This window comes from Rhinoderma darwinii, chromosome 5, assembly GCF_050947455.1.
Source record: "Rhinoderma darwinii isolate aRhiDar2 chromosome 5, aRhiDar2.hap1, whole genome shotgun sequence".
Lineage (NCBI taxonomy): Eukaryota > Metazoa > Chordata > Amphibia > Anura > Rhinodermatidae > Rhinoderma > Rhinoderma darwinii.
This window is the reverse complement of record NC_134691.1, coordinates 51,566,013-51,593,116: the sequence shown is the minus strand read 5'-3', so window position 1 is coordinate 51,593,116 and position 27,104 is coordinate 51,566,013. Positions and strand designations below refer to the sequence as shown.

Sequence of the window (27,104 nt, the reverse complement as noted above, 5' to 3'; positions counted from 1 at the left end):
TAATAAAAATGTTTTAAAAAAAGTGTAAAAATAAAAGTTATAAGTGACATAAACAAGAACTGCTTTTTTTCCCTATAATAAGACTTTTATTATAGAAAAAAAATGAACACGTTAAAAAAGTACACATATCTGGTATCACCGCGTTCGTAACGACCCCAACTATAAAACTATAATGTTATTTTTCCCGCACGATGAACACCCCAAAAAAAATCAATAAAAAAATTCGACAGAATCGCAATTTTTTGGGTCACCACCGCTCCCTAAATAAAGAATAAAAAGTGATCAAAAAGTCGCATGTTCCCAAAAATAGTACCAATAAAAACTTCTATCCGTCCCGCAAAAAACAAGCCCTTACACAGCTTTTTTGACTAAAAAATTAAAAAATTATGGCTCTCAGAATATGGTAACACAGAATTTTTTTTTTTATAAATAAGTCATTTTATTGCGCAAACGCTAAAAAAAAAGGACCAAACCTATATACATATGGTATCGCCGTAATCGTACCAACCCGCAGAATAAAGTAAAAATGTCATTTATAGCGTACGGTGAGCGCCGCAAAAAGAAAACCTAAAAAACGGTGTCAGAATTCCTGTTTTTTGCTCAGGATTGCAAAAAAATTTAATAAAAAGTGATCAAAAAAAATTGCATGTACCCCAAAATGGTACCAATGAAAACTACAGATTGTCCCGCAACAAATAAGCCTTCACACCACTCTATTGATGGAAAAATAAAAAAGTTATGGCTCTTGGAAAGCGGGGAGTGAAAATCTAAAATATGAAAGCAAAAAATGGATCAGTCCTGAAAGGGTTAATTCATTTCTAATGAAAAACGTATGACCCCATGTGGGGTATTTCCGTACTCGGGAGAAATTGCGTTATAAAAAAATGGTTGTTTTTTTCCTCCTTTATCCCTTGTGAAAATGAGAAAATGCAACATTTTAGTGGAAAAAATGTTGATATTAATTTTCGCGCCCTAATTCTAATAAACTCTGCAAAAGACCCGTGGGGTCTAAATGCTCACTATACCCCTAGAAAAATTCCTTGAAGGTTTTTCCAAAATGGGGTCACTTTTGGTGGGTTTCCACTGTTTTGGTCCCTCCAGTGCATTGCAAATGCGACATGGCACCGAAAACCATTCCAGCAATATCATAAATCCAAATGGCGCTTCTTCCCTTCTGAGCCCTGCTGTGGGACCAAACAGCAGTTTATTACAACATATGGGGTATTGTCGTAATCGGGAGACATTGCTTTACAAATGTTGGGGTGCATTTTCTTCGTTATTCCTTGTAAATAATAAAAATTTCTATGTTGTTTCAGAAAAAAAGTACATTTTAATTCTTACAGACTAATTTTAATATATTTAGCGAAAAACCTGTGTGGTCAAAATGCTAACTATACCCCTAGATAAATACCTTAAGGGGTCTAGTTTTCGAAATGGGGTCGTTTATGGGGAGTTTCTATCATTCTGGCAGCTCAAAGCTTCTCCAAATGTACATTGGGGCCTAAAACATTTTCAAGCAAAATATGAGTCCTGAAAGCCTCCGGGTGTTCCCTTCCTTTGGGGCCCTGCCGTGTGTCCAAACAACGCATTAGGGCCACAATGTGGGTATTTTTGAAAGAGGGTGATAGATTTTGGGGTGTGTTTCTTCATTTTCATGGTCGCTTTACAAAGAAATCGGTCTTCAAACAAATACTTTTATGAAAAAAGTGAAATTATTATTTTTTTCACCTGATATGCATTAAATTTAGCAAAGAACTGTGGGGTCAAAATAATTACTATACCCCTAAATAAATACCTTATGGGGTCTAGTTTTCTAAATGGGGTCGTTTATGGGGAGTTTCTATCGTTCTGGCAGCTCAAAGCCTCTCCAAATGTACAGTGGGGCCTAAAACATTTTCAAGCAAAATATGAGTCCTGAAAGCCTCCGGGTGCTCCCTTCCTTTTGGGTCCTGCCGTGTGTCCAGGCAGCGCATTAGGGCCACAATTTTGGTATTTTTGAAAACAGGAGAAACAGGGTGATAGATTTTGTGGTGTGTTTCTTCATTCTCATGGTCGCTTTACAAAGAAATTGGTCTTCAAACTGATACTTTTATGAAAAAAAGTGAAATCATTTTTTTTTTCACCTGCTTTGTATTAAATTTAGCAAAAAACTGTGGGGTCAAAATACTTACTATACCCTTAGGTAAATACCTTAAGGGGTCTAGTTTTCTAAATGGGGTCATTTGTGGGGGTTTCCACCATTCTGACACCTATGAGCCTCTGAAAACCTGGCTTGGTGCAGGAAAACAAAATGTACTTCAAAATTTATAAAATTATTATTTAATTTGTAAGTCCTCTAAATTGCTGAAAATTTATTTTATTTTTTCAAAAGTGCTGCCAAAATGGAGTAAAGAGATAGAAATATATATTTAATTAAAAAAATTGTACAGTATGTGTGTAGATATCTGACATATTGCAGTTAAAAATAGGGGAAAATGATAATTTTTACAAAATTTCTTACATTTTTCTATTTTTTAATTAATTTCCGCAAATCGTATCAGTCTACTTTTAACACTAAAATAAAGTACAACATGTGACGAAAAAACAATGTCAGAATTGCTTGGATATTCAAAACTTTAACAGAGTTATTCTCTGATAAAGTCAGACATACCAGATTTGACAAATCTGGCTTGGTCATTAAGGTACAAACATGCCCGGTCATTAAGGGGTTAAACCATTTGTCACGATGGGTGTGTGGACCCACTGTGCCGTACCGCTGTAGCGAGATAGCAGATGGCCAAACAGGATACCAAAGCACAGTCAATAATTTGAATAAGGGTACCTGTGGCAATACAGAAAGTAGCGATGGCAGGCTCAGATGGGACCTTGGCGGCAGGCACACACCAGGCCTGGTGAAATACAGCAGGCGTAGTATACGACACAACATGACTCCAACTCTCTACAGCACAGGAACAGGGTAGCACGGGATACAGGTAGCAGGAATGGGAACACTGGAACTGGAAAACACAAAGGGACCATTTGCAAAGACTAACACGGGTAAACACAAAAAAGCTCAGACAATGAAGGAAGGGGCTGGGCCCTTCTTATAGTCCAGGGTGATCATGGGAGCAATCGGTCAATTTAAAACATGTGTGTGCTCTGGCCCATTAAGGCCGGGAATGAGCTCGAGCGCGCATCCTAGTGGTCACTGCAGGACAGGCCGGCCGCATGTGCTGGCATCTCTGTGGAGGAAGACGTCTGCAGGATGACAGGAGACTGCGGTCTGCGACCGCGGACGTTACACCATTGTTGTGGTCATATTGGTAAAACTTTAGTGCCCTGCGCCAATTAACAGAGCCATCCTGCTTGGTGTGTGGTGGAAGTGTTGCGGCTTGTGCGCCGTGTGTTGTGGTGATTTCCCGATTCTGAGCACATACAGAATTGTGTTTTTTTGAAATGGCAAAATAATTGATTTAATTTATTCATCTCTCAGCCCTTGGCAAAAGCGTAGGTCTTTACATATTGTTCACGATAGAAAAGTATACATTAACCTCTTAACGACTGCCGTATAGTGTTTTTACTGGGGCCGTCCAGGATAGTTCTTCTGAAGCGCCACCTTTTCACGGCGGCACTTCAGAAGATGATTTCCCGATTCAGGCACTGTGCTCTTGAAGCCCAGGCTGTTGCTAACAGCCTCGGGCTTCAGGGCAACGATCGGAGACCAATAGAAATGGTCTCTGATCATATTTAACCCCTCAGATGCGGAGGTCAATAGCTCACTCTCTCCCCCCATCGGCACCCCGCAATGCGATCACGGGGGTGCCGATGGTTTTAATGGCCCCCAGGTTTGCCTTTAGTGAATTCCTGTAAGGCCATACCAGAGGTATGGCCTAACAGATGCCTGTCAGTTTTACACTGACAGGCACAATATACTGCAATACCAAAGGTTTTCAGTGTATTATAAAAGCGATCAAAAGTTCATTCCTAGTGGGACTTTAGTTTAGTTTAAGTTTAAAAAAGTGTAATAAATAAATAAAAGTCCCAAGCAAAAAAAACAAAAACCCACTTTTCCGTCCAACAAAATATTATTAAATTTTTTTACACATATTTGGTATTTCCACGTCTTTAACGACCCCAACTATAAAATTATTGCATTATTTAACCGCCACGGTGAATGCTGTAAAAAGATAAATAAAAAAACAATGCCAGAATTGCTGTTTTCTGTTCATCCTGCCATCAAAGTGATCAAAAAGTTGCATGTACTCCAAAATGGTACCAATAAAAACTACAAGACATACAGCTGCATCGGCGGAAACATAAAATTATAGCTCTTAAAATATGGCGACACAAAAACAAATATATTTTACTATGTAAAAGTAGTAAAACATATAAAAACTAGATAGATAGTAACGCCGCAATCGTAACTACCCACTAAATAAAGTTATTATGTTATTTATACCACACAGTAAATGGCGTAAATTGAAGACACAAAAAAGAGTGGCGGAATTTTTTTCCAATTGCCCCACCAAAAAAGTTAATAAAAGTTAATCACCAAATCACCAAATTATATGTACCCCATATTGGAGGTATTAAAAAATACAACTGGTCCCCAAAAAACAAGTCCTTATATGTCGACGAAAAAAAAGTTAGAGCTCTTTGAATGCGACGATGGAAAAACTTAAAAAATTATGGCGGCTGCTATGGGGCCTGCAGCATGATTGGGCCCATGCCGCCCACCAGCACGGCCCCCCCATGGCCGATGGCACCGCTACCAGCCACTATGACTGCTACAGCAGTAGCGACGCCACATTCAATAGTATCTGCATCCTTAGGATGCAGATACTATTGAACACTATGGCAGAGCAGGGAGGTATCTACAAGGAGGGGCTGTATGCCACTATGTACAAGGGGGAGGTGGGGGCGCTCTCTACAGGGGGCTGTATTGCACTATCTACAAGGGGAGGTAGGGGGCGCTGTCTACAAGGGGGGGGGCTGTAAGACACTATCTACAATGGGAAGGTGGGGGGAGCTATCTACAAGGGAGGCTGTATGGCACTATCTACAAGAGGGACATGGGGGTGCTGTCTACAAGGGTGGCTGTATGGCACTATCTACAAGGGGGAGGTGGAAACGCTATCTACAGGAGGGGCTGTATCGAACTATCTACAAGGGAGAGGTGGGGGCTATCTACAAGGGGGAGCTGTATGGCACTATCTACAAGGGTGAGTTAGGGGCACTATCTACAGGGGGGGCTGTTTGGCATAATCTACAAGGGGGAGGTGGGGGCACTATCTACGGGGGGCTGTATGGCACTATCTACAAGGGGGAGGTGGGAGGCACTGTCTACGGAGGGCTGAATGGCACAATCTACAAGGGGGAAGAGGGGGCGCTGTCTACAAGGGGGGGGGGGCTGTATGAAACTACCTACAAGGGGGAGGTGGGGTCTTTCTACAAGGGGGAGCTGCATGGCACTATCTACAAGGGTGAGTTAGGGGCACTATCTACAGGGGGAGCTGTTTAGCATAATCTACAAAGGGGAGTTGGGGGGCACTATCTACAGGGGGCTGTATGGCACTATCTACAAGGGGAAGGTGGGGGGCACTATCTACAGGGGCAGCTGTATGGTACTATCTACAAGGGGGAGGTGGGGGCACTTTGTACAGGGAAGCTGTATGGCACTATCTACAAGGGGGAGGTGGGGGGAACTATCTACAGGGGCGGATGTACAGTGAAGGAAATAAGTATTTGATCACTTGCTGATTTTGTAAGTTTGCCCACTGTCAAAGACATGAACGGTCTAGAATTTTTAGGCTAGGTTAATTTTACCAGTGAGAGATAGATTATATTTTAAAAAAAAACAGAAAATCACATTGTCAAAATTATATATATTTATTTGCATTGTGCACAGAGAAATAAGTATTTGATCCCTTTGGCAAACAAGACTTAATACTTGGTGGCAAAACCCTTGTTGGCAAGCACAGCAGTCAGACGTTTTTTGTAGTTGATGATGAGGTTTGCACACATGTTAGATGGAATTTTGGCCCACTCCTCTTTGCAGATCATCTGTAAATCATTAAGATTTCGAGGCTGTCGCTTGGCAACTCGGATCTTCAGCTCCCTCCATAAATTTTCGATGGGATTAAGGTCTGGAGACTGGCTAGGCCACTCCATGACCTTAATGTGCTTCTTTTTGAGCCACTCCTTTGTTGCCTTTGCTGTATGTTTCGGGTCATTGTCGTACTGGAAGACCCAGCCACGAGCCATTTTTAATGCCCTCGTGGAGGGAAGGAGGTTGTCACTCAGGATTTGACGGTACATGGCTCCATCCATTCTCCCATTGTTGCGGTGAAGTAGTCCTGTGCCCTTAGCAGAGAAACACCCCCAAAACATAATGTTTCCACCTCCATGCTTGACAGTGGGGACGGTGTTCTTTGGGTCATAGGCAGCATTTCTCTTCCTCCAAACACGGCGAGTTGAGTTAATGCCAAAGAGCTCAATTTTAGTCTCATCTGACCACAGCACCTTCTCCCAATCACTCTCAGAATCCAGATGTTCATTTGCAAACTTCAGACGGGCCTGTACATGTGCCTTCTTGAGCAGGGGGACCTTGCGGGCACTGCAGGATTTTAATCCATTACGGCATAATGTGTTACCAATGGTTTTCTTGGTGACTGTGGTCCCAGCTGCCTTGAGATCATTAACAAGTTCCCCCCGTGTAGTTTTCGGCTGAGCTCTCACCTTCCTCAGGATCAAGGATACCCCACGAGGTGAGATTTTGCATGGAGCCCCAGATCGATGTCGATTGACAGTCATTTTGTATGTTTTCCATTTTCTTACTATTGCACCAACAGTTGTCTCCTTCTCACCCAGCGTCTTACTTATGGTTTTGTAGCCCATTCCAGCCTTGTGCAGGTCTATGATCTTGTCCCTGACATCCTTAGAAAGCTCTTTGGTCTTGCCCATGTTGTAGAGGTTAGAGTCAGACTGATTAATTGAGTCTGTGGACAGGAGTCTTTTATACAGGTGACCATTTAAGACAGCTGTCTTTAATGCAGGCACCAAGTTGATTTGGAGCATGTAACTGGTCTGGAGGAGGCTGAACTCTTAATGGTTGGTAGGGGATCAAATACTTATTTCTCTGTGCACAATGCAAATAAATATATATAATTTTGACTATGTGACTTTCTTTTTTTTTTTTTATATATATAATCTATCTCTCACTGGTAAAATTAACCTAGCCTAAAAATTCTAGACTTTTCATGTCTTTGACAGTGGGCAAACTTACAAAATCAGCAAGGGATCAAATACTTATTTCCTTCACTGTATGGCACTATCTACAAGGAGGAGGTGGAGGCACTATCTACAGGGAGCTGTATGGCACTATCCACAAGGGGGAGGTGGGGGACACTATGTACAGGGGGCTGTATGGCACTATCTACAAGGTGGCTGTATGACACTATCTACAAGGGGGGCTGTATCGCACTGTGTACAAGGGAGAAAAGGGGGCACTATCTACAGTGGGGAAAGGTGGCACTATCTACAAGGGGTTGTGACACTATCTACAGGGGGGGCTGTTTAGCACTGTCTACAGGGGGACTGTATGGCACAATCTACAGGGGGACTGTGTGGCACAATCTACAGGGGGGCTGTAGGGCACAATCTACAGTGGGGCACTATCTACAAGGGGGGCTGTGTGTGGCATCCATGGGTGGGGGGCCCACAGTCAAAAGTTTGCTATGGGGCCTGGTTTTTTCTAGTTACGCCCCTGGTTAAAAACTATGTACACCTTCGAAAGCGATATATATATATACAAATGTGTAACAGTGTGTTCGGTGCAACTTTCTAATTACACCTTATTAAAAATTAACAGTGTGTGTGTCTCTGTGTGTGTGTGTATACATTGTGTCTCTGTGTGTATACAGTATGTGTCTCTGTGTATACAGTATGTGTCTCCGTGTTTGTATGTGTATGTGTGTGTGTGTGTGTGTGTGTCTCTGCATGTGTTTATGTCTCTTTGTAAAAGTGTGTGTTCAATATTAAAGTAGAACAGATAAAACAAACATATCTGTGCTGCCATATACCCTGCTGCAACTATATACCCGACCCCCTGTTTATCCTGCTGCCCCTATATACTCTGCTACCCATTATATAACCTGCTGCCCCTTATATACTCTGCTGCCCCTTTATATCCTGCTGCCCCCTATTTATCCTGCTGCCCCTTATATACCCTGCTGCCCCTTATATACCCTGCTGCCCCCTATATACCCTTCTGCCCCTTATAAACCCTGCTGCTCCTTATATACTCTGCTGCCCCTTATAAACCCTGCTAACCATTATATACCCTGATGCCCTTATATATATGCCTGTGTGTGTGTGTGTGTGTGTGTGTGTGTGTGTGTGTGTGTGTGTGTTTATATGTGTCTGTGGGTATAGTTATCATCTACGACATTATCTGTACTCAGAGAGTTATCACTGTTATCTGTGGTGTTACATAGGACTGCAGGTAACATCTACTACATTATCTGTATTCAGAGAGTTATCATTGTGTTATATGAGGTGTTATATAGGACTGCAGGTAACATCTACGACATTATCTGTACTCAGAGAGTTATCACTGTGTTATCTGTAGTGTTACATAGGACTGCAGGTGACATTTACTGCGTTATCTTTATTTAGAGAGTTATCACTGTGTGTTATATGTGGTGTTACATAGGGCTACAGGTAACATCTACGACATTATCTGTACTTAGAGAGTTATCGCTGTGTTATCTGTGGTGTTACATAGGACTGCAGGCAACATCTACTACTTTATCTGTACTCAGTTATTACTGTGTGTTATCTATGGTGTTACATAGGGCTGCACATAAAATCTACAACATGATCTGTACTGGGTATATATGGGTCTGTTTGTAAATGTGTCTTTGTGCTTGTAAATTTGTGCCTTTTATTTATTTGTATATGTTCCTGTCTGGGTATTTATCTGTCGGTGTGTGTGTATATGTGTCTGTACCTCTATATATTTACCTGTATGTATATATTCCAGATGTGTGTATGTATATTTGCCTGTATGTCTAAATATGTCTTTATGTATGTACAGTATATATGTTCCAGCGTGTCTATATATGTGGTTAATTTTTGGTTTGTGTTGGGGGCGGCAATAGAGAGTCCCGCACAGGGCACCATCCAAGCTAAGGCCGGCCATGCGCAGGAACGGATCACAGCAGGGACAGTAGATGGCTTTAAAAAAGGCTTAGATAATTTCCTAGAACAAAAAAATATTAGCTCCTATGTGTAGAAATGTTTCCCTTCCCTTTTCCCATTCCTTGGTTGAACTTGATGGACATGTGTCTTTTTTCAACCGCACTAACTATGTAACATCTCAGTTCATAACTTAGATGTGATCGATTATAGGTGGGTCCTGCGTGTCAGAGACATGCAGGACCCACTGACACTGAAACCGCAGACCTGACAGGTACAGGATTCAGTGCAAGATACAGCTGCTCTGTATACAGAATACAAAGCATCTGTATCTCAAAAAGTTAAAATAATTTTTAATAAAAACTAATTAAAAAGTTGCACCAAAGACACTGACAGACATTTTTATTAAAAAATATAAATAAATCGCTTTGGAAGGTGTACATAGCCTTTAAGGCTATATTCACATCTGCATTGGAGGCTCCGTTGCACGTTCCTTTAAATTTGACGGGAAAAAGATCACTGGATGCAGCGCAATTTTGCCCGTTAAAACAAGACACTTTGGTGGAATGAACCAATCAACAAACTGACTTCTGTGGGCTAAAAACGGTACTGATATAGATTGATTCTTGAATGGTAAAAATTGGCATGCGCTTAAAAAACGGAAATGTGAATAAATCGATTTGAATGTATCGGAACCATTTGGTCAATTCATTTTTTTTTTAAATCAATATGGATCCGATATATACGGAAGTGTGAATGAGGTACACGTTTTCTTATACTAGAAGTCGATGACAGACCTATCCAAACACGTGTATACATTCGCACAGTATATGTTTGAATTTCACATCTGCATCGTCAAGTCCATTTTTTATGTTCTGTCATAGGAGCAGAAAACCAAATTGATGAAGTGCCAAAACCTCAAAAGACACCAGTGGTGCCATTCTGCCCTGCCAACCAGCGTCTTTCAACGACGCAAGCAACGCTGTTAAAAGTGGGAGGTTACCGTCGGGTGAACCCCCTGCAACGGAAAGTCAAACTAAAACCACAGCTTCCGTTTTCGTCACCATTAATATGAATGGTGACGGAAACATTGCTAATGGTTTCTGTTCGTCACCATTCCGGAAGGTTTCTGTTTTTCCGACTAAATCAATAGCGCAGTCGACTCCGCTATTGATTCCGTTGGAAAAACGGAAATCTGACAGAATGGTGACGAACGGAAACAATTAGCAATGTTTCCGTCACCATTGATATTAATGGTGACGGAAACGGAAGCTGTGGTTTCAGTTTGACTTTCTGTTGCGGGGTTCACCCGACGGAAACCTCTGACGGAACGCCGGAATGGAAAGCCGACGCTGATGTGAACAAGTCCTAAGCCCTTATACATCCAAACAGTAGGGATATGGGCAGAACAGTAAAGCAAAACCTCCAGGGCAAACGGGTGCCAGTCTCCAGGAATCCGACTTGAAGATCCCACAAAATACACACAAGGACAAGAGAAAGAGGCAGCACTCCAAAGTAGAAGATTTCCAAAAACTGGATTTATTCTCCCACATGTGCAAAAAAATGGTGCAACGTTTCAGCTGCTCAATGCTGCCCCTGTCAAGCATTGACAGAAAATCCGTATTCCCGATACGTCTGAACGTAGCCTAGACGGATGGACCAAGAAGCGTGCCACTTGCTGTCAAAAGAGTTCCGGACGTAAAAGACTGTCTGCGCGCTGATACATACCTCCCGCCCTCCCTGTTGATTGACAGCTACACTCACGTCACATGACCCGGATCCAAGTTCCGGTCACGCGGCTGTATGTTTATATGACGTCACATCCGCTTCACCCACATACCCGGAAGTGTGGGTAGAACTTCACGCTGCACAGGCTGGCAGTAGAAGTGCTAGGACCGGGTGGCGGCTGCGGGTCTTCGGTGTAAGTCTTTAACTCACACGTCACCGCCGTTGGTCAGAGCTTTTAGCATAGCTGAAGCGGGGTTATAATCCGTGAAGGCGCTGCCAGGGTTTCTGGGTGTACCGGCTGCTGTCACTGTGTACAAGCTTTGATAAGGGGTTTCCCGACAACTGTTGTCGCACTACAAAGGCCAGCATGTACTGTCAGGCAGAAATCACCTGCCCTGTTCTGCAACTTCCTAACCGCATACCAATATCTAAGATGTCATTCACTGTAGTTACAGACCGGATCATCTTGTGAATAAATGACGTGTTATTCGTTATATACATTATTGTTGTGTGAGTTCTGGGTAAAGGGAAATCGTCGCACGACTATTTTTCGTCTTGCATTAAGTAATAGTCCGTTTTGGAATGAGAAGCGTAAAACGTGCGCTGTCCGTTCTGATCTGTCTGTATTGATGTCCGTTCTAGTACTAATCTAACCTCCAGTCTCCTTGTTGGCACTCAGAATAAACCCTTTAATGAGGCCGTTACTGACCGGTAGAGTGTCCGCACGTCCTACAGAGCGGAGCAAAGTAGGATAAAAATGAGATCAGAGCCTGACGCTGGTTGTATACATGAGCGCTGGACGCCTGTCTTCCCAGACCACCCCGTAAACTGGCGGACATGAGGGCTCGTGAGCGTGTCCGAGCTGTGTGCATGGAGCCTGTAGCAGTGCCCGGGGGGTGCACAGGGTCCATCGAATGCTGGAGATAGCAATGCTTTTATGGGAGAATCCCTCCGTACATATGGAGCATGTATGGGCGCCGTGTTACAGCTCCGTATGACCCAATAGGGCTGATTCATAATCGCAATCTAATAAACACGGTCAGACATAGGCACTTTCTTTAGGCTGATTTCATAAACCCCATTTTGCGTTATTTTTTTTTCCGTTTTTCATGGCGTTTGAAAAGGCATTCTTCTTTTTTTTTTTTTTTTAGTACGGCCGGGTGTTCCATTAAAGTCTACAGTAAAATATAAAATTCACTACATACCACTGCATTATGGTTTGTGGTGTGTGGCATTTTTTCTTTCATACGCAGCATGCTCTAGGTATGGTGTTTTGTTTTGTTTTTAGGCAGTTTTTCCTCTAAGGCTGAGTTCACATGTCGCAGATCTAGTTGCGGATTTGACGTAGATCTCGCCCTTTTGCATTACAACGTGTAAAATCTGCGACAAATCCGCAGTGTGTACTCGGCTTAAGACTTCCAAAACCTCAGGAAAAAACAATCTACTAAATGAAAAAAGCCATGAAAAACCGCATGTTACATTTTAACGATGCTGGGGTTTTTAGAAGTGTTTTTTGATGCAGTTTAAATTGTGTGTGATGGAGGCCTTATAAAGGGTTCCTGTGTGCAACAGTATTGTGTCATACAGAAATTGCCCTTTAAAGGGCTTTGTCCAAAATCATAAATTATCACCTATCCACCGGAAAGGCGATCATTTTCTGTTTGTTGGGACCCCCACTGATTGTAAGAACGGGTTTCCGAACCCCTCGATCCTCCTCACTCCATGACCGCAGTGAAGACAGTGCGCTGGCGCTCCATTCAAAGTCTATGGGAATGATGGAAACAACTGAGTACAGCACTTGGCTGTTTCCGCCATTCTTATATAGACAGTGAATGGAGCAACATGTGCTTTCTCAACCAATGCTGCATTCAAGCTACTTCTCACTGCGGTCGAGCAGTAAGGGGGGTTTTGGATCCCTGTATTCTGCGATCAGAAATTATCACCTATCCTGTGAATAAGTGATCATTTATGATTTTGGGAATAACCTTTTAAGTGCACTTAACAGATGTCCTAAGAAAAACATGTCTGCTCCTACTCTGGGGAACTTGGATGTGGTTAGCTTTTCACTTGTATGGGACGGTGGTGCAATACCTTGCACTGCCACCACAAATAAAACGGAGCGTGCAGGTACGAACAGAGAACCATGTTAAACAATGATGACCTCTTTAAAAAGATGATCGGCCGGGGCTGCCGACAGTTGGACCCCCACCGATCCAATATTTATGGTCTATCCTAAGGATAGGCTATCCATTCTAAGAACCTGAATAACCCATTTAATGTCATATTTTTTTTCCTAGGGATAATTTTGCAGATGATGGTAGTTTAGTCTCATAGCCGCGTATTCTACAGGTCATGTAAACACGTTAGATATGTCTGTAGTCACCAGCGGGAGGGTTGGTATGAAGACCAGTGACATTTTTGTTTTACGAGTCTTCATGATACCTCTCTTATGACTAATACTATATACCGTGTTTCTCATAATGTGGTTGGTAACATAATCTTTATTAACTTGAGCTGGAGTTAGGACTTTTATGATGTATGTGTAAATGAATCACAGTGATGTTCGCGCTTCATATGAGCGCTGTATGTAGTTATAATCCGTCAGCCTGTATATTCCTTGCTATTTTCTAACTGACAATGAATGGAAGCATTTCCGGTATCTATTCCGTCATAGGAACAGGATAATGTAAATAACTGAAGCGCTAGATCTGTCAAATTCACTTTAATGGGTTCTATCAGGTTTCCATAGTTTTGGCGGACAAAATAGCGCGGCATTCTGCGCTACTTTGTTAGGCAAATATGTTGGAATCTTCAATGGCGGCTCCGTATGGATGTGAACAGAAATGGATCAATTCTAGGCAATCCAATGTTTGGCATTGTTGCAAGGCTACGGGTTAATGTACATGGCAAGGCGGTGTGCTTGGAGCCCTTATGGCAGGACACTAAGAATATTACAACTCCATAGTAGGAGCCCCGTGGGCTGCCGTCCAGGTTCTTTCCGATCCCGCATGTCGTGATATCTTCTACCATAGAAGCAATACTTATACCTTCAAACATAATGAATGCAATGGAGCACGGACAGATTATTATTTTTTTGTCTGATTTATACGTATCAGACTGAAAAAAAACCCACGTAAATATCTGGGGCATTCCAAAGTACAGTAGAGGTTTCATGTAGTCCATACAAAACGGAGTCGTAATATGCGTGAGGCTTAAGACATAAATCTGTCCTATTTATCTCAAAGAGCATTGCCTAGACTGAATACAATTGTAGCAAACTCTCAGCTATGAAAAGCATTAGGTCAGTATATGCCTAGTAGAGGGGGCCCCAGAAACAACCCCTTAACCCCATATACCCTAATATGACAGAAGACAACCTCCTTATTATGTTACAATTTATTGCTGTGTTTTTTATGTTTTGTTCTTAGGTAAGCAGACGTCCACTCCTGGAATTGTTTCACAATGTTGGAGTCCTATGTGACTCCGATTTTAATGAGCTATGTGAATCGATACATCAAGAATCTGAAGCCTTCCGACCTGCAGCTGTCCCTCTGGGGTGGAGATGTCGTCCTTAGTAAACTGGAATTGAAGCTGGATGTTCTTGAACAGGTAAATTGTCTACTTTGCTATTCGCATTACATAACGCCTCAATTGAAACGTTCCTCGCTGCTTTGATAACTGATACATTTGGACTTTTGATGGGTGTAACTGTATATCAATATGTGTGATTTTTATTATATATATATAGTAATGTACCCTCTACTGTAAATAACAAGAATATCACAAGTCACCCAGGAGTACAGCGACCAAATGCTGATCATGGAACTCCTCAGGGACTTCTAATATACTTTTTTTACAGTAGAACCTTGTTTTTAAGGAATAAAGGGGAGCATTACTGTCAACCATTGACTGATATAAAAGTCCCTGATCCTTTTCACAAAGGTCTGCATTTTTTGTAGTTTTTTTATTTTTTGCTGCTGCTGAAGAACCTCTTCCTAGAAAAAAAACGGAGCACTATATGCCAGTTAGCCAGCGTCTAGCACAGGAGAAGGAACTTCCTGCAAAGACGTTCCTTGGCAGGCTGCTTGTGCAGGGAGAGATCAGTAGGGTCTGTGTAGCACCAGTCATCTATATAATCTAGAGTTTTCATTGATGTCTATTATATGTATTATATCTACGCATTTTTTTGTATTTTTGTCCAGGTAAGGCCCCTTTCACACTACGTGGCTACCTCTGAAGAATACATTTGATTATCAAAAAATGCATGTTTGACATGTAAACCTCTGGATACTTTTTGCTTTACAGAATAATGTAGGCTACTATGCTATTCAGTACTGCAAAATAAATGCTATGGTATCCATTTTTTTTTCTCTTCGTAACAAAGGAAGCCAATGGCAGACACATACAGATAAGTTTTTTTACATAATGACAAGCAAAACCTATGCCACAACTGTGTGCTCAAAACTGGCTATCGGGCTCATTTCACACTGCATGTCCAATTTTAGCCACTTAAACGGAAACTTCAAGACTAAAAATTTGTAGTTTTTTTTTATGGGATAACAATAAATTACATTCCATGACTAGCAAAGTTATGTATGGTCTTGGAAGGAAATAAAATAAAATAGAACATGTTTTTGAGCCATAAGGCTGAGGTTACTGAATATTTGTGTGGCGTTTTTGTGTAGAGCAATTTATAAAAATTACGGAGCCATCCAAGTGTTACTTGGACTTCAATGGGGAATTATGAATTTTCATTTACCCAGGGTAGTAATGTACTGTGTATTCTTGAGCCCCAGTGAGTTGTTTTTTTTTTATCTTTACAATCTGAAAAATGGGAAACGCTGAAATACAGGTGCATTTTTTTGCTTACATTTTGTATTCGAAAAATATCTGGGCACATTTCAGTCGTCGTCTTCCTCTTTTAAAAAAACAAAAAACAAAACAAACAACCACATGTAGGTTTAGGCCAGTTCCATACACAGCGTTTAGCAGAATTATTCATGGTGTTTTTTTGTGCATGGGTTTTGTTGTTTTTTGGTGGGGGCAAAACACAACATTTAGCTGTTAGGGTCAGTTCACACTGAGTTTTTTTTGGCGCTGATTTTGACACCGAAACCGCGTCGGAATCACAGCCAAAAAATAGCCAAAATTGCCCTCCATTGATTTTTTTTTTTCTTTCCAATTATATATTTTTATTTTGGATTGATATAAAGAAAGCAGTATCAAATACAGCATTTTAGACATAAAGCGAGAGGAATAGAAAAATTATACATTACAATGATCCTCCTTGCCAAGTACAACATAGTATAACAACAATAGGAAATGAAAACACATGGAACGGAGTTGCCAAGGCCTTTGTGATATACAAACATTAATGTGGTTATTGTCAGCTCGGAATGTACAGTATTCAATAAGAAGCTTCACTTTATGATACTTCACATCTGCATCTTCTGCTTGTGCTAATTAAGATAAGGTTTAAACATTTTAACATGACATTAGACAGATATACAAGGGTAAAAGGAAGGTACGGGAAAGGGATAACCTAGGAGATATCATATGTTACTTATTGTATCTAAGAAGTGTACAGTAAGATCTATATCTATATTGAACTATATCATGGTGGTCTAGAGGAATCATACATGTCCCACGGCAACCACACACTGGTAAAGCATTCCATACGATTGTTCAGAGAGGCTGTCAGTGATTCCATTCTCCTAACGTCTCTAATTCTATTATGGAGGGCATTCAGCGTAGGAGGAGTAGTGCGTTTCCAGTGAGCTGCAATAAGACATTTCGCGGCAGTGAGTATATGAAGAAGCAGCCAGGATTGGACTTTCCTCCAACCCCTTGGTGGCACATTGAGAAGATAGGTCAGAGCTTGCAATGGGGGTCTAACCACCAAGACGTTATGGATAAGGTCACCAACCTCCCTCCAAAAAGGACGCAGCAGTCGACAGTCCCAAAAGATGTGAGGAAGTGTCCCCATGTCACTGTGGCATCTCCAACATCTATCCGAAACCAAAGGAAATATTGCCCTCCATTGATTTTAATGGGAGGCGCAGGGATTTTGTTCCCCAGTAGGCTTTTGGTTGCTCGTGGGGAAAAAAAGCGGCATGTCCTCTCCGTTCGTTTCTTAAGTTTTCACTGTGTTTTTTTGCCCGTGGTCAAAATCTGCCACAGAATTCCTTCAAGAATTGCTGCCTGTAAAAAAACTCTGTGTGAACAGTGCCTTATTTGAAATTGCATAGTAAAGGATAAAAAGGTCTGCATAGCGTTTTTGGATTCAGTGAAAAGCTGAAGGTATGACATATTTTTTTCAGGCAGACATCATGTTATAGAGCAGGAGTAGCTGAGCAGATTGCTATGTGTGTGTATATATATATTTATTAGTTTTGTAACAAAAGACTCACTATAAGACCTTGTTCACATCCGTGTTCATGTTTTATCATAGGAGTAGAACAATGAAAAACCAGAGCTGCCAGATCCATCACATGATGGAAACCAAAGGTGCCCGTTGGAAACCCATTGACTTTGTTGGGTCCTGTCATGTTTCCTTTATTGTGTCCATCATTTTACCAGACAAACTAGACCAGCATGCTGCGCTATTTTGTTTGTCAAAATGTCAGAATCTGTGACTGAGGCCCCTAACAAAGCCTCCGATACAGATGTGAACATAGCCTAACTTGTCATTTATTCATTTAAATTTCTTCATGTTCTGGGATAAGGAGTCCAGTGGGCGGTCCTAAGCACTGATTGACTGCTATCTCTGTATGCCCACTCATACAGGGAATACTGTCTATCGCTGAGTAGGACCGCCTACTGGACTCCTTACCCCAGAATGAGCAGAGGTTTAAATTAATAAATGACAAGTTATTCTGAATCTTTTGCACAAAACTATATCTCAATCTGCTCAGCTCCCCCTGCTCTATAACATGCTGCCTACAGATGGGACTGTATTTTCAATGTGACCGGTTCGCTTTAACTTCCAGGGTGCTGTACATCTCAGTTACAGAAGAGTTTAAATACATGACATGAATAAACAATAAAAGCAAACAAGTACGATAAACATGCGCTTACTGAGGGTCAGAAGGGGTCGCGTATTTAGCTACTCATTAAGATGTCCTGAGATCTTGCATAAGATTTTTATATGTGGTATGTAATGTTGCACTGCAATTTAAGGAGCATTAGTGAATAACCTTCATGAGACAATCGCTGCCAGTGCTTTCACAATGAGACTCGTGGGTTTCCCCATGACACATTTGGGTAAGATAAAAAAAAATAAACAAAACTGTACACAGTAAAACTTTAGCATTTGCGCAGGAATTTATACATTTTTCTCCTTGCATGACACTTATCATAGAGAAAAAGTTGCAATCCTCCCCATAACGGATAGCCTGTTTCATTTTTGCATTGCAGTTTAGGGCACTAAAGATGAACTCTGGTTGCAGCAAGGACACTATTTGTCTACACCAGACACATTTACCTATAACTTAAGTAACGTTGTGTTATAGCATTTCGGTGATCTACGTACATCATGTGACCGCTGTGGCATGTGGTTGGCTGAAGCAGTTACGTATTAGTATGGCACATCTTCATTGTGGCAATGTAAACAGACTGTTGAGGGACCACTGGACTGATGATGCTTCAGCGGCGTGGGATTTTAAAGGGGAGTATGGGTATATTTGATATTTTGCACTATAAGCAGCTGCCATAATTTTTTTTTTAATTTTTTTTCAAGCTTCACTGTTTTTTTTAATTTTTTGTATTTTCTTCAATTACATACCATTCAATCAGAAAAAAATAATACAAAAACAGAGAAATCTATCAATAAAAAAATCAGTAAAGATATTCCCACCCATAATCCAACACCCAATTCAGCCAACCAGAGGAAGGAAAAAGAGGAGGGACATCCCTACAACAAGAACTGAGTCGATTACATTTTCTATCTTTCCTGAAAGAGAACCTGGTCTCAAAGTGTATCATGCTTCACTATTCTAGCTGGAAAATATTGACAAAAAACGTGACAGACTGATTATATGCCAATGGAGGAAGCAAAACTGGGTCATAGTGGAACAGTCAATCAAATCATAATCAATCTTGGCCCTCTGCCCAATGCTAGTGCAATTGTAATTGTTTTTTCACCTTTTTTATTCTCTTTTTTTTTCTTTCTTCTTTCAGCACAAAGCACAGGCTTATAATGACTGTACACAGATTGTCTAGAAAATAAGATTAGAAAATTCTGGAACACAGAGCGGAGAGCACGGAGGGCAGTGTCACGTATCCGATGTGTATTATTTTAGGGGGGAGGAGGGAAATTGGACTTTTCAAATGTTCTAGATAAGGTACCAGACATAACATTTTTAATAAGGATTATGCTGTGAGGGTGCCAAAGTAAATCACAGTGAAGCACATACAAATCCTTTTTCTATTGTGGGATAACTCAACATTAAGATCCTCATGTCTTATTCAAAGGAGAGAATATTTTTGTTATAATAAACTTGGTGCTCGTGAGTCTTAATTGAGTTACTTTAATTTTTTTTAGACTTTAACCTTTAACTTTTGGCTCATGAGTGTCTGACCTTTTTTGTTACTTTACATTAGACATTCATTCTGGAGCATTGTTCTAGCCAGAACTAATATTCCTATAAAATAAAGTTTGGTTCTAGGAGCTCACAGTATTGGTGGCTCGTGAACAAGCTGTCGTGACTAATAAAAGGCATCTTACTATTTTAAAGCTATACCCCTTGGTTTTTCATTTTTTGTTGCATTACAACCTGAAATTAAATTTGATTTTATATATGATTTATTGTATTGTACCTGACAAAATAGTACAACATCCCAATGTAATATGAAAACCACAGAGCTCCCCAAATAGGTCAGAGACAAAGTGGTGGAGAATATAGGTCAGGGGTATAAAGAAAAATCTCACGAACTTTGAACATCCCACCATTAAATCCATTATAACAAAATGGAGAGAATATGGCACAACTACAAACCTGACAAGAGAAGGCTGCCCACCAAAACGAACAGACCGGGCAAGGAGGGCATTAATCAGAGATTCAACAAAGACCCCAACAATAACACTGAAAGAGCTCCAAAGATCCACAGCGGAGATGGAAGTATCTGTCCATAGGACCACTATAAGCCGTACACTCCACAGAGCTTTATGGAAGAGTGACCAGAAAAAAGCCATTCATTAGAGAGAAACCTAAGAAAATATGTTTTAAGTTCCCCAAACAGCATGTGGAAGATTCTCCAAACACATGGAAGAAGTTCTCTGGTCAGACGAGAATAAAATGTAACTTTTTGGCCATCATGGGAAACGCTATGTGTGATGCAAACCCAACACTTCCCATCCCCCCAAGAACACCATTCCCACAGTGAAGCATGGTGGTGGTGGCAACATCATGCTGGGGGGGGGGGGGGGGGAGAGCGCAGGGACTGGAAAGATGGATGGCAAATAGAGGGCAATACTTGAGGAGAACCGGTTTTAGTTTGCCAGAGATTTGAGACTGGGACGGAGGCTCACCTTCCAGCAGGACAATGACCCTAAACCTACTGCTAAAGCTACACTGGAGGTGTTTAACGGGAAACCTATAAATGTCTTGAAATGGCCGAGTCAAAGCCCAGACCTCAATCCAATTCAGAATCTGTAGCATGATTTGAAGAGGCTGTACACCAATACAACCCATTCAAATGCCCTTTTACACGGGCTAATGATCAGGCAAACAAGTGTTCCTATGAACACACGTTCCCGATCATTATCCTGTGTAACCAGGGGAATTGATCAGTCGATGAACGCGCAAACGCTCATTCATCATCTGATTTTGTAGTTTAAGCAGCAATAAATATTATCGTCGTCGGCATGTAAATTGAGAGATGTGCTGCCAAAATGATGGAAATGCATGGGGACGAGTGATTGTAGTAATGATCACTCGTCCCCATACATAACCAATCATTGCTCCATGTGAAAGAAGTAATCGAGCACTGATCGAGCTGTCTTGATGATCGGCGCTCGTTTTGATGGCCCATATTGGCCAGTGTAAAAGGACCTTAACTCGGTGTTGGAACAATTTTGCCTGGCAGAATGGGTAAAAAATCCCAGTGTCTAGATGTGCTGAGCTGAGACATACCCCAATAGACTTGCACCTGTAATTGCAATTGTTTGTGTCACAGTAAAAAAAATATTCTGCACCCCGCCAAAATTTTATTTTAATTTAATGTTGTAATGCAACAAAACCGGAAAAACACCAAGAGGGTGAATACTTTTCCAAGTTGAGGCACAACTTCAATATGTATAATCTTAAAATGTCTGACGTACAGCGAATGTTCTGGAAATTCCTGATGTCTTATACCTTGGCTGATAAGGATCTCCACGAACTGCCATTCTCTAGCCATAAGAGAAGGTTCACTATAGAGATCATTGACTGGACTTAACAGTTACCTATTAGTGTTTTTTGAGCAGTATGTTGGTATTATTTGAGCGCTCTATAGTGGCATTTACTCAGGCATCGCTACTTAGGCATTGTACTATATTGTTTTTCCAGTGTATGGGGATGGCGGCACTGTATAATATCTAGGTAGTTGCATGGAAATGTAACTTGGGCACTGTATGGTACTGTTAGGCCCTGTTCACACTTGGGAGCCTTCGTCAGCCGTTCTGCCTTCCATTCCAGTATCTTTGACGTCAAGAATAAAAGTCTACAGGGCTTTTCTTGCCGTCAAAAATACCGGAGCCCCAGTGGACACCATTAAAATTAGTGATGTACATCTGTGTCAGACTGGATACATTGCAAAATATTAGAGCACTTTTACTGTATAGCACTTAAAATGAGGTACAGTATGGTAATATTACTACGCTGTATGACCGTACACTACCGGAGGTTACCGCACAGGTCATCCATCATAAACCGAGGTCTTCTATATGTAGTAAACACTGCGTTTATGGTAGTTTGAACTCGCGTTTCGATGTTTAACATTTAGAAGATTGAATATGGGCCACTGAGCCAGTGTGGTATTCTGTGATTGTGAATGTACGGAGCCTGCCAACAGTGACTTATCCTATTAAATGAGTTTTACTTATATCTAATTGCATTCTCCTCGTGTCATTCTGTTCCACGTATCCGAGATATAGAGACTGTAGTGCTGCTCAGTTATGTACAGTAAACACGCATGAACGTTACTCTACAGATATAAATATACATACAAGTATAAGAAGGTGGTAATATTACACGCATCTTTCAGCATCTCATTTACAAAGTTTGGTTTGCTTTATACACAGGACCTTAAATCTATTCTTCAGGGAGAGCGCACTTTGTCCTGAACATATTGCTCACTCCTAGACAATTAGAGGCATGCAGGGACAGCTATATGGGATTGTGTATACCTTCTAAAGGCTATGTACACCTTGTGAATCAAACTATTTTTTTTAATAACTTTTTTTAAGTTGACTTTTATTTTACTTTTTAAGTTTACAGCTTCTATGTATCCTGTATACATAGAAGCTGTATCCTTCCATCAAAATCCGATTGCCAGGTCAACTGCAGGGACGTCTTCTGTGAATGCTGGTCCTGCATGTCCCTGACACACAGGATCCATGTAATATCGATCACATCTAAGTTCATAGTTTTTAATAAAGGTGATACTGAAATTATAAAATGAATAAGACTTTAGTACTCCTGGCAAAACCTTAGGATCTAATTTAATAGGTTTTTGAGACTTCCTTCCTTCATAGATGTGAATTTGATGGCCCCCATCTTGGAAGGAATAGGACGAGAGGGTCTTTAGTTTGTCATTTGGTCAAGTAGCTGCTAGAGGCATGTATATGTGGCTGTTTGTCTGGAATAGAGCAGTATTCTTAGTACAATTTGCTCTCGTTAAGCCGAATAGGACTCCCATTTTAATGTATACAGAGGACCCGGTGACCGGACTCCCTTAGAATAATTATTTTGCTTGCGTGTGAGATTAAAAATAATATATACAGTGATACATAATATCTGTCCCTTAGTAATTATTTTTGTTATGTTTACATAGGAACTAAAGCTGCCGTTCACATTTCTCAGTGGGCACATACACGAGCTACGGATTCATGTACCATGGACCAAACTTGGGTCAGAGTCTGTTGTGATCACCATCAACACTATGGAGTGCATACTAAAATTAAAGGATGGAGTACAGGTAAGCCATACAGTCTGTTTGCCATTATTAAGCTGGCCATGGAGTGATTTCAGATGGTCGTTTTGTGAAGGACTTGTTCACGGTTGGTCTGTGAATCTTACCGTATTGGATGACAACGCCATGATCTGCCATAGTATTTGCCTTGATCTGTGGCCTGGTCTGGGCTTCTAGTAATCCGGTGCAGATCTGTAGTTTGGCATGCACTTTTTAAGGACTTCATTCGACAACGAACAAAAACAATCCAACAGACGAATTTTTCCCCAGATATCTGCCATCAGTCAGCGTCTGTCATTTTCGTTTGTGTCATGAAAGTCTCTTACAGTTGGCAGAAAATGGTCTAAGCCCCATGCACACTAACGTATTTTTTTCCTCCCGTAAATACGGGTCCTTTGTCACACGTATTCGACCCGTATTCCACCAGTATTTACGGACCCGTGCCCGTAAAGCCGGGTCCGTTGTCACCAGTATTCCACCCATATATACGAACCCGTTTTCTATGCACTAATCGGCAGCCCCTTCTCTCTATCAGTGGTGGATAGAGAGAAGGGGCAGCCCTTTCGGGCAGAGTTTCCGCAGCGGAACGCAGCGATTGTAAGTAAAAGAAGTTCATATGTACCCCGGCCGTTGTCTTGGTGACACGTCCCTATTTTGACATCCAGTCCGACCTCCCTGGATGACGTGGCAGTCAATGTCACCGCTGCAGCGGTCACATGGGCTGAAACGTTATCCCAGGAGGCCAGACTGGAGGAAGAAGCAGGGAGTCCTGGGTAAGTATTAACTTTTTTTTTTTTTTACAGGTTTTTGAAGTAACATTAGACATCTATATTGTGAGCGCCGCGCATGGTACTCACTGTCCAGGGTGCTGAAAGAGTTACTGCCGATCAGTGCAGCCCTTCTCTCTGTCCCGCACTGATCGTTTAACTCAGTCACTGTCCAGGGTGCTGAAATTCTCCTGACGTTGCCTAGCAATCCTCCCGTAATTACGGGTGCACACACGTAGCCACCCGTAATTGTGGGAGCCCCATAGACTTCTATGGGCCTGCCCGTGCCGTAATTACGGCCTGAAATAGGACATGTTCTATATTTTTTCAACAGCACGGGCACCTTCCCGTAAGCAAACGGGAAGGTACCCGTGGCCAATTGAAGTCTATGGGCCCGTAATTACGGGCGTTTTTACGTTCGTGTGCTTGGGGCCTTAAGTCGGCCTATTTGACTGTCCAAAATCTCTAGTGTATGAACCAGGTTTAGTCATCTGTTAAGGCCTGCTTGTATTTTCTGAACATTTTGGATTCTGGAAAATATTTTGCTTTTACGTTTACGTTGCCTCATATACTTTTCTTGGTTAACCCTTTCATGCCCAGAGCAAAATTTTAGTTTTTTTAAATACTGCATTTCTGTTCCGACATAGCGTAAACACTGCAGAATTTCCGACCTGATTTTTTGCGCAGCATATTTCAGTAGCAGCAAAGTTAGTGGGGTTTTACGAATCTCATCCAGACACTGTAACAAATCTGCAGAAAAGAAGTGTGGAAATGGACCTGCGATGTGGATTCTCAATCTGCAGCATGTCTATTTTTCTTGCGAAAAAGGTCAGAAATAATGCAGTGTTTGTGCTGTGTGTGAATATACCCCAAAGCTGAACATGTTTTTCTATTTTATAGTCTACCCCAAAAAAATGTTGGTTTCTTGTTTTTTTTGTGGGACACACAGGACTTGTAATTTAAAATTGAAGCTGATCTCAATTCATTTTGTTGGCATTCTTTAGGTAAAAATGGTCCAAAGCAGGGAAAAATAAATGCGTATTTTTTTTATGTTCTGTTTTAAGGTAAGTAGCGTAATACATAACTACCCCAAAAATGAATCCTCCGAGTCTCCAGTGCATAGCTAAGCCACATATGTCTACCTTGTGTAACGTATGATGTCGCTATAGCGCTGAGAACAAAGCCCCTATTTTAGTTTTAAAAGCACTTGAACATGGATTGTATTCTTTCAGGTACAGATTTTTTTAGTAGTGCAGGCACAAAAGCAGCAAGGGCTGTGCTAGAACAGACACAAATAGGTGGCCAGGGTAATTATTGTATGTTTTTAGGGTAAGGTACATTCTACGTGACAGATATGTATTAATGCCTGAGTACCAGATGGCCACTCAAAATGTGTTGGTGTCACACAAGATGTCTAAAATTTGTGCGTGTGAGTTTGGAGAGATGTGCAATTTTTTGGGCAAAGGGGTACTTTTGACATTTTTATAATTTTTGTATCCCTTTTTTAATTTTTTCCTCATCTTATCGGTTTCTATTTTGATCTAGTTAATTTTTATTTATTTTTTGTAATTTTTCTATATTTATTATGCTGGGTGAGCTGGAAAAAAGAGTCTGCAAGGGCGCTGCTGCACACGGATAAGACCGAAGTGACAACTTCGGAATGATGATGATAATTCAATGATAAAATGATGATAATTGAATAAAATTTATTGGTAATATGACTACGCGTTTCAATGCCGTACCGGCATCTTCATCAGGTCATGAAAGAGAGCACAGACATCACAGTTTAAATAGAATCTTAAAGTTCGAAAAAACCCGCCAATGTGAACAGGGGCAGGGCGTTCGAGTGACGTCAGAGTTCAAAGGTTAAAAAATGACAGATAACAATGAACAACACATAATAAACATAATCATAATGATAAAAATAATAAAAAAGGAAAGATAAAGTCCATATGCTAGGAGACTATATAAGAACAATAAAACAAGTGGTACAGAATGAATCGCAGGGAATGCAGAACTAGATGAGGGGCTAACCGTAAAATGAACGGATAAATAGGTGCTGATGTAAATGCAAGATATAAAACAATTATAAACAGTATAAGAATATAATAAAATATGTAGAATATATAAATGGGCAGTATATTGGCACGATAATCAGGAGAGTCAGAGAGACAAATGAAAGTTTATCCCTATACACTCAAAAGAACGGAGTCGGCAAATGCCGGTAAAACATAAATAAATAACGGCTCAACGAATTTAGGAAAAAGAGATGACATATGTATAAATTTAGAATGCAAAAACATAAATGTAAGCATTACTGAGAGAATAAGAGTAACAATACTGTATATGAATAATTTATGTGAAATTGGTGAACAAATGAATCTGGTATGGTATAATGATACGCTATAAAGCCGATATTCAAGTCGGCAGCCGGTAAATGAGAATAGGTAAAGAACAAAATAATAAAGATGAAAAAATGATGTGGAGACAAGAGGCTAAATAATGAAATGTACAATTGTAAAGGACAGTAAGTGGTAATTAACAGTATGTACTATTAATACTAATGATGGCCAAGGACATATGTCCTGAATATATTCCAAAGAAAACATGAATGTGCCTATAACGGAAAAAACCACTGATGATGCAAGAGAAACTTAAAATAAGCAACGATGAAGATAGAACATTGATAATACATAACATAAAATTGCACAAATATATTAAACCGACAATGCGGGTCAAAAAACAGTATAGCCAAGATATATATAATATAATGTCATATAATGAACTGAAACATAAATCAATAAATGTCATACAATGTCAATATAATGTCATATAACGAACTGAAACATAAATCAATAAATGAAAAGAATAAGAATATACTGTATTAGTAATTAAGGCAATTATTAATCCAAAGTGGACTCAGAGACATCATTGAGGCCATCAGGTTGAAGAGTTTTCATTTTAAAAATCCAGTAGTTTTCGCGTTGTTTAAGTTTGCTGAATCGATTAGTGATATTGAGCGGAATTTGCTCTATAGGTGTAATGAGCAAACTACTAAACTGACTATTATGTGTGGTGGAGAAGTGTCGAGAGAATTTTAGGCTCTTACAAATGTGGCCGACAGCGATGTATGTGCTGCACCAATATCACTCACAAGGCCTCCACTTACGCATCCACAATGACCAAAGAATCCTTTAAGATCAATAGCTTTCTGAACTGTGGAAGCTCTTTCGTTATATATTTGTTGGAATGTCCGTGTCA

The 27,104-nt window shown here is 40.7% G+C and overlaps 1 protein-coding gene and 1 long non-coding RNA gene across 4 annotated transcripts in view; one reads left to right on the top strand and one right to left on the bottom strand.

The window, feature by feature from the left end:
* The window catches only part of LOC142652419 (uncharacterized), a 79,371-nt gene extending 76,388 nt beyond the window's left edge, over positions 1-2,983 (bottom strand). The window contains exon 1 of the long non-coding RNA XR_012847848.1: positions 2,822-2,983. This is a non-coding gene — a long non-coding RNA (uncharacterized LOC142652419). The remainder of the gene's footprint in view (positions 1-2,821) is intronic.
* An 8,031-nt stretch (positions 2,984-11,014) lies between these two features.
* Positions 11,015-27,104, top strand: part of VPS13B (vacuolar protein sorting 13 homolog B) — an 886,671-nt gene continuing 870,581 nt past the window's right edge. For all 3 annotated transcript variants that reach the window (XM_075825953.1, XM_075825951.1, XM_075825952.1), the window contains exons 1-3: positions 11,015-11,098; positions 14,334-14,514; positions 22,939-23,082. In XM_075825953.1, the coding sequence (XP_075682068.1) occupies positions 14,368-14,514; positions 22,939-23,082 (291 nt within the window). In that variant the 5' untranslated portion in view covers positions 11,015-11,098; positions 14,334-14,367. The remainder of the gene's footprint in view (positions 11,099-14,333; positions 14,515-22,938; positions 23,083-27,104) is intronic.